The sequence below is a fragment of the Cicer arietinum genome, chromosome 2 (assembly GCF_000331145.2).
Source record: "Cicer arietinum cultivar CDC Frontier isolate Library 1 chromosome 2, Cicar.CDCFrontier_v2.0, whole genome shotgun sequence".
In the NCBI taxonomy this organism is placed as follows: domain Eukaryota; kingdom Viridiplantae; phylum Streptophyta; class Magnoliopsida; order Fabales; family Fabaceae; genus Cicer; species Cicer arietinum.
Genome location: NC_021161.2, coordinates 50,746,509 through 50,755,078, shown reverse-complemented (window position 1 = coordinate 50,755,078; position 8,570 = coordinate 50,746,509). Strand labels below are relative to the sequence as shown.

At 27.3% G+C, this 8,570-nt stretch overlaps 1 protein-coding gene across 1 annotated transcript; it reads right to left on the bottom strand.

The window, feature by feature from the left end:
* Positions 1-6,302: 6,302 nt before the first annotated feature.
* LOC101504694 (probable pectinesterase/pectinesterase inhibitor 13) lies at positions 6,303-8,178 on the bottom strand. Its single transcript, XM_073365580.1, has 2 exons — positions 7,483-8,178; positions 6,303-7,097 (listed from the first exon to the last, which is right to left on the bottom strand). Exons 1-2 carry the CDS (start codon positions 7,955-7,957, stop codon positions 6,682-6,684), a joined length of 891 nt encoding a protein of 296 aa, XP_073221681.1. The 5' UTR covers positions 7,958-8,178; the 3' UTR covers positions 6,303-6,681.
* Positions 8,179-8,570: the final 392 nt, after the last annotated feature.

The following is an 8,570-nucleotide window of genomic DNA, read 5'->3' as shown; positions in this document are numbered from 1 at the left end:
TTAGGTTATGATTAAAATTATTAATTTTAGATTTAAATATGTTTTTAATTCTTGTAATTATGTCAGGTTTAAAAATTACTGCTAAAAAATGAAGTATTTATTGATAATTTTAGTAGAATTAATTAGAAAAATGTTTGGTGTACACTCAAACACTTCCTAGATATCTTGAGAGAAACATAAATAAAGAGAGTAATTTAATAGATGTGATATATTGGTGATATGATAAGAAGAGAAAGATAGAGAGAAAAGAAGTTGTTGAATAAATGCATGAAAATCAAGGGTGTTTGAATACAAGAGTTGAATTAATTAACACTAAATAGTAAAAAATATTTACATTGCAATTTGCTATAACTTAATCTACAGATCACATCCACAGTTGATGATATTTATGGTGTAACTCAACTTGGTTTTTTACAAAATGTAAAACAGTCAAAATGTCATGTTTCACCGTGAGAAATACTACTAATATAATTCCAAAGAAAATTGTTCAATGTACGAGAGATAATTCCAATGAAAAATTTCATGATATATTGTGCCTAATGGAGTGATTAAGAACACAAGTTATATACTCACTATGTTAATTAAGGATACAATATTTGTGCTAGTCTCCCACTACTCTTCGGTCTCTACCAACTATATTCTCTATTCTCTTATTTCTCTTTCAAGAGCGCTATTTCAAATCAAAATAGAGGCATATGGTTACAAAAAGCAAGCATGTAACAAATACAAAGTAAATGAAATTATAAATAGTCATGGCCAACAAATCACATAAGCAAAATAATTTCCGATAGGGAAAACATGGGGTAGTTAAACTCACTTTGATTTAAAGAAAGTGACCATCAATGCCCATATGTAACATTTATCATGTAATACCCATCAATGGCTAACAAGAAACATATCAAAACAATCAATAGACAATTTAAGAATTTGAACATCATCCATTTCTTTCAAGTTGTAGTCATCTGCAGTGGCGGATCTTGCACAAAATAACGGGGGAAAGTCGGGAACGACAAATATTAACTAAAATATTATAATAATTGAAATTTTAAAAGTCATTTATTTTTTGTTGTTGAGAGTTTAACACAAATCATACATAGTATACAAGTTGCAACAGTTAGAATTACAATTCTCACAAATTTTACCATTTTCACAAGTCACACAATTCAATCAAATAAAATATATCCATCTTACGATTTTCATTTTGTCGAAAACTTTCTTCTTGAAAAATGCATCAATTTTCTTATGTTTAAACATCATATCACTCCTATAAAACTACACATATTAATTAAAACAATTCCCAATTAGAAAATAGTATTTCACTATATCATATATCAATTGTAATATTTAACATGTAAAAGTTTGTTAATAGTTAATAGTTGAGTTGCTAGAGTGTTAGAGTTTGCTAATATAATAATTAGTTTATCATTTGATATTAGGTAGTTTATCTATCTATGGAGCTTGTTGTACTAATTTTATTATATTTTATCAGTACAAATGCTAAGATTGAGAACAAATTGAGCAAATATCTTATGGAAGAGATGTACATAAACGAAGAGGGGGGAAGCGAAATGGATGTCAGTTCTCGAAAGCATAAAGGTTTGAGTATATTTTAATAATTTATCAATATTATTTTGATAATCTCGTTATTATATATATAAAAAGATAATTGATAATATATAATTATTATTATTATATATATAAATAAAAAAAAAGACAGGGGATATCGTGACCCGCTCCCGAGAAGAACCGCCGCATCAGACATTTTCTCATCAGTCTCCCAACTCTTTTAAAAGTAAATTTAGAAAGCAATGATTGAGTCATTAATTAAGTGACTCTAAATGGCTATATTGCTTATAACAACATGATGTTAAGAAGAAAATTCTTGACAACCCCATTTTCTTCTTTAAGCAAGAAGATAAAATTGGAGGATAATCCTAAATAAAAACTTCTCACCTATACGTTCAATTATAAGGGATGTAACTAAAAGCAACAGTATCTACTTAATAACTAAAAAAAGGATTTGCCAACTGCAATTCCTAATAACAATAGGAAACATCAATTAACAATAACAACCTTACACTAAAGTGGGTATACCAAAGTAACTCTCAAAGAATATAAACCTAGTTAAACTATATATTAAAGTAACAAACTTAGGAATAACATACTAAATTTGTAGATCAAACGGAGCAAGTTTGCTACACACTTATTACCACCACCAGAATTAAACCCTTATTTTTCTTCTCTGACAACCGTTCTTTTTTTTTTCATCACATCTAAAATAGGGATTTCAAATCCCTTTTTATGTCCTTCACATGGGCCTAGCCCAATAATACATTTTTTTTCTTCTTTTCTTTCTTTGTTTCTTTCCAATAATGATAATACTAATACTAATACTAATACTAATACTAATACTAATACTAATACTAATACTAATACTAATACTAATACTAATACTAATACTAATACTAATACTAATACTAATACTAATACTAATACTAATACTAATACTAATACTAATACTAATACTAATACTAATACTAATACTAATACTAATACTAATACTAATACTAATACTAATACTAATACTAATACTAATACTAATACTAATACTAATACTAATACTAATACTAATACTAATACTAATACTAATACTAATACTAATACTAATACTAATACTAATACTAATACTAATACTAATACTAATACTAATACTAATACTAATACTAATACTAATACTAATACTAATACTAATACTAATACTAATACTAATACTAATACTAATACTAATACTAATACTAATACTAATACTAATACTAATACTAATACTAATACTAATACTAATACTAATACTAATACTAATACTAATACTAATACTAATACTAATACTAATACTAATACTAATACTAATACTAATACTAATACTAATACTAATACTAATACTAATACTAATACTAATACTAATACTAATACTAATACTAATACTAATACTAATACTAATACTAATACTAATACTAATACTAATACTAATACTAATACTAATACTAATACTAATACTAATACTAATACTAATACTAATACTAATACTAATACTAATACTAATACTAATACTAATACTAATACTAATACTAATACTAATACTAATACTAATACTAATACTAATACTAATACTAATACTAATACTAATACTAATACTAATACTAATACTAATACTAATACTAATACTAATACTAATACTAATACTAATACTAATACTAATACTAATACTAATACTAGACTCCATTGGTTAATCCTTAGGATGGTGGTTTTCTATAGAGAAGAATTTCAATTTTCAACTGTATGGTGGTAACTATTGATTTTCAGATTCAAGATGGTTTCATAATTTGTTATGTTTTTTTATAAATCTTTTCTCTTGGAAGAATTGAAAAAAAAAATCATTTGCACTATATTCCAGGCTTTGCAATTTGTCCCTGCTTATTTAGAAAGTAGCTTATAATATATTTCAAAATTTCGATATCAATATGATTGATTCCTATAGAATTGCCCCTTAAATGACATGCAATTGCTCATTTAAAATGTAAGATTGCTTGATTTTAATGGATGCCAATTAATTTTTATTAAAAGTAAGTTAAATGTAACATAATTTATATTTGAATATGTCAAGGTAATGAACAATAAATTTGAAATTAAAAGTGTTTATTTATTTATTTATGAAAGCTTTAAATTTATGTTTTAAGTTTATATTTTATATTAGGAAATTTCTCTTATGGGAACTTTTAAATATGTTAAAAAAATTAATCAAAATCAATTTAATTTCAATGATTATAAGAAGGTAAATAACATTGGAGCGAAGTTCTTTTACAGCATAATAGCGTCATAGACACTTAAGCATTATTTAATATAAACCTTAAGTGAAGCCCTAAGAAAATTTAATATATCCTAAAACATTATTTACTGTACGATTGTTATATTTTTTATGATTAATTTTAAAAGTTTTTATCTATTTATTATAATTTTTTTTATAAAATGAAAATAAATTTTTTAATAGGTTTAATATATTTATTATAATTTTAAAAGTTTTTATCTATCTATTATAATTTTAATAATTTTTATCTATTTATTATAATCTCAATAACTTTGTACTTGTTTTTATAATTGCTTTTACTTTGGTCTTTATAACCTGAATATTAGTTCTTGTTTCTTCCCCTTGATTCAGTAACCAACATTTCTGACTTTGACAGAGAATCTTGAGACTTTCTTATCATCATTTTATTCAAAATACTACTTTTGACAAAGTCCATTTACAAAACACCCTTAGGAGTACAATAAGAAAAATGACATTTTGAAAAAAATTCACGAGTCAAACATGGAACTTAGAAGCAATAACGCATAAGTTTCATCATCAAACTTAATACCCATAGCAGGGTGGTGATTCATAATTCCTAGGAAATTATTCAAACGATATCTCAATGAAGTCACTTCTTGAATGTTCAAGGTTAACAACTTCTTTATCAAGCACATCTTGTTATTTCATGCCTTCTTCACATAAATCTGCTCAAGTTTATCTCACAATGATTAAACATTTATATACCTAATAATGTGATTCGACCCTTTATCGTCGCCCCACTAAAAAATTAATCCACACACTTGTTTGTAGTAAAGTCAAATCATCAATAATCTTATCAATCGACTTTGTTGTATTGAGCACATGTTGGGGAAAATTCTTCCCATAAAATAGATCCTTCATCTTATTTTTTCAAAGGACACAATTGAACAAGTCAAAGTCATCATCGTACGAGTTATTTGACTTCTTTAATTTACCACAAAATAATTATCACAAGAGACCATAAACTCCAATGCTAGTTGTTAGGACTATAATGTCCAACAAAATATTTGGAGCTCGCTAAATGAAGTATTTTTTGTGCAAGCTGAATTACCAATAAAAAAACAATACCAAAAATAATAACAATAAAGGGGTAAAAAGTTTTAACTAAAATACCTCAAATTTAATGTGGAAAATCAATCAAAAGCAATGGTAAAAATCATGAGTGGTTCAGACTAAAAAAGTAACTACACTATATAAAGTATTATATCCGTCTCATAATAAGTGTCATTTAAGCACACAATCAATTGTCTTTAAATGAATATCATTCTCAATTTTCAATACAATTTTAATAATTTTTTTTTCTATACTACCCCCTTCAATAATTACTATGTGCGCAATTTACATGATATTATTGTACTTTACATTGATAATAGTAAAAAACTCAGCAATAGTTAAAATGATTAATTTAATAAAAAACTTAAACGAAGAAAAATAAAACAAATGTTGTTTTTTGCAATTCAATAAATTATTTAGGGATGAAGAAAAATAAAGAATAATCGAAGAAGTGAGGTAAGTATCTTCATTGTATACGATCCACTCTTTGTCAGGAATTGGGTGCATAATATGTGAAATTGAATACGGGGCAATATTTGAACTCGTAAACGACGGAAAAAAAAAAAAAACATTTTCGATAAATTATTTGAGTTTGAAGTAAGGACCTCTAGTGTGGGAGAATTACACCACCCAGATTGATTTGTTTTTTCCATTGACCAGAAGAATAATTATTGCAGTGATTTCTTTTCACTATGTAGAAACAAGAAATACAATTTTTCAAACCAACCATTGTCTAGTAGTAGTGGTAATAGAAAGGCAACAATGTGAAAGCTTACATAATAATATAAATGTTTCCTCTTATAAATTGTACTAATATATTCTTTTTCACTTTTCAGTATCGTTGCGTGGACTGGGCACATGTATGTTCCTTTCTACCAAGGTGTTTTTGACTTAGTATTTATTTAGATTAATGTTTATAAATGTTATTTCGAATAAATTTATTTTGCAAATGTATTTTTAGTTAAAATTAATTTTTTTAATATAATTAATATTTGGATATTTTTTCTACAAATTTCATTTTTTAAATTTTATAAAGAAGTATTTCAAAATATCAATTAGTTTACTATATGATTTTATGTTTATTTTATATGACTATTATGCTTTTTTTTATTACATTTGATAACTTCTATTGCTACGTTAATTTTTTTATAAGTTTGTATGGCAGTTTATTTTTCGCACATATAGACGCACGTCTAGTATATATTAAAGTTTAATATATTTAATAGAAACTTTGAAGCATTCTTATGTTATATATGTAATTTTACTTTATATTAATTCAATATGTAATTTTTGTGCATAGTATGGATTTCAGTTCTAGTCAATATAGAAATAATATTAATTGTAGATTGTTTTTTTTTTCTTTGATAATTAAAGATTCGATTTATACACAATATTATTTATAACAATTATAGTTATTATCAGATTACAAAGTATTGTAGTTGAAATGAAACAAATAAAATATCATAAATCTATAATCCTTTATTGTATGGCACGCCAGTGAAAGGCAACCAAGTGCTAGCATTAAGCCATGGTTCAACAGTAAATCTAACAGCTTCATCTTTTGTAATGACACCTTTTGCCCATTTAACTCTTGCTGTAGCATTGGCACCAGGTCCAATATTTCCAAACTCAGCGAAGTACGAGTTTTCCGTGTTTGTTTCATTAGGTTTCCATATCATATATCCATCTCGTTGAATAAAATCATCAAAATAGTTGTTAATGAAGACCGCCCTTGAAAAAGCTTTTCATGGCCTTGCCAAGTAAGTCTTCACTGTAAACCGATAAGGATATAGCTCAATGTCTGGCATGATGGAGCAGTTTTGGAGAACTATTCCAGTGTGCTTGTCCTTGTCGTATGACCCATCTGCCACCACAACATTTTGTTGTCCTTGAATGGGCTTCCTTACCAAGATCTTAGAGTTCTGAATCAAGGTAGTACCCGACTTCCCAAAGATAAAATCAATGGTTCCATAAATCTCACAGTTACGGTAAAATTGACGACCGTTGCTTGTGTACAATGTGTCTTGATAACCAAGAAATGCACACCGGAAGAATACTGAGCGATCACCTTCAACACGAAGTGCTACTGCTTGTTGAGCTTCTGGACCAGCTTTATTCTCAAAGGCAATTGACAGGGCAATGAAGTCTTCACCAAAGGTGGCTGGAAGCACATTTAGACATCCAAAAATTAATTCACATAAGATTAATTAGATAATTATACATCATATTTCATTTTTGTTCACCTACACAAATAAAAATTACCCAAATTTTGCATTAAATTTTTACAAGCAATTTTTAAATAAATTGTCTATTAACTTAAATATTTTGTTGCTCTCTTCTTAATTAACATAACTATTATACACGATTTGTAATAAACTAAAAAATTAAAATCTAATAAACATACTAGATTAACATAAGAGAATCTTTATTCAATATTTTTTCTCCCTTTTCTCAACTAACATAATTATCAAGATAACTTTATATTCTCTATATTAACTTTAAGAAATATAGATGAATAAAATAGTGAGAAATAATGATTAACTTACTAAATGTGGCTGTTTCGGGTGTATGGAGTCCACTCCGAACGTTCTTGTTTCCAGTGATAATTGTGTTTGTAGGGCCATCACCGTATAGTAAAATTTTTCTTTTTTCATCGCCAATAGTTACATACTCATGGTAGATACCCATTTTAACATATATAACATATCTTCCTTGATGATTTTCAGGGTACGAGTTAATAGCGGCTGCAACCGTTTTATATTGGCCACTGCCATCATTGGCCACAATGGTGTTTGGTCGAGCTAGACCTTTTCGGAGCTCAGACAACAAGATACGATCATCAGTAGAAAACCATGTAGGATAATCTTGGTGATTCACTTCAACAAGGCGACGAGATGCAATCACCTTTTTAAAGCCACCAGTGCTGACCACTATGAGTAAGATAGAAACATATGAAATAAAAATTTGTTGCAAAAAGCATCGAGATGAACTAGAAAAAGGTGAGGTGTTCAAGGATCTCATCCTGCAAGATTTTAACAAAGGCTTACTTTAAAATGATTGATAGAAGACTAATGAAAGCTTAGGTGAGTAAATTTTGTTAATGTGCTTCTAAGTGGGCAGCAAGAGGTTTATATGTAGCAAGAGGTTTTTAGAAGAGATGGATATGTAATGGATATTTTTATGAAAGTGGTGGAGTGTTTGGTATATGTCATGAGACTCATAAATTGATGGAGTGATGTATATTATAGAGGAAGAAGTGGAGTTATGATAATTGTGAAGTGAAGTTTGTGTATTTATAGAGTAAAAAGATGCATCCAATTGTGTGAGGGTGTTTTCATTGCTTTTGTATTAAGTGTGAAGTTAAAATATTAAGATTAGTGGTATATAGAAAAAATTGGTTCGATGCATGCATGCATCTCTAGCTTTCCACACTTCTATGCAAACCAGCTTAGCGCAGGTTGGGGACTAGAAAAATTTACCTGCCTATAATAAATTTCAAAATATTGTGGGACACCTCTGAAGATAATTATCAGGCTAAAAGATTTATTAGATTAGTGTTTGTCTATATAAAGAATATTTGATGGAATTTACCTTCCTATAATAAATTCCAAATATGTTTGGGACACTTTTCTAA

Coding starts and splice junctions, on each gene's coding strand:
- LOC101504694 (XM_073365580.1), bottom strand. CDS start 7,957: ATGAGATCCTTGAACACCTCACCTTTTTCTAGTTCATCTCGATGCTTT. Junction 7,098..7,482: donor ACCCGAAACAGCCACATTTA/GTAAGTTAATCA, acceptor ATGTGCTTCCAG/CCACCTTTGGTGAAGACTTC.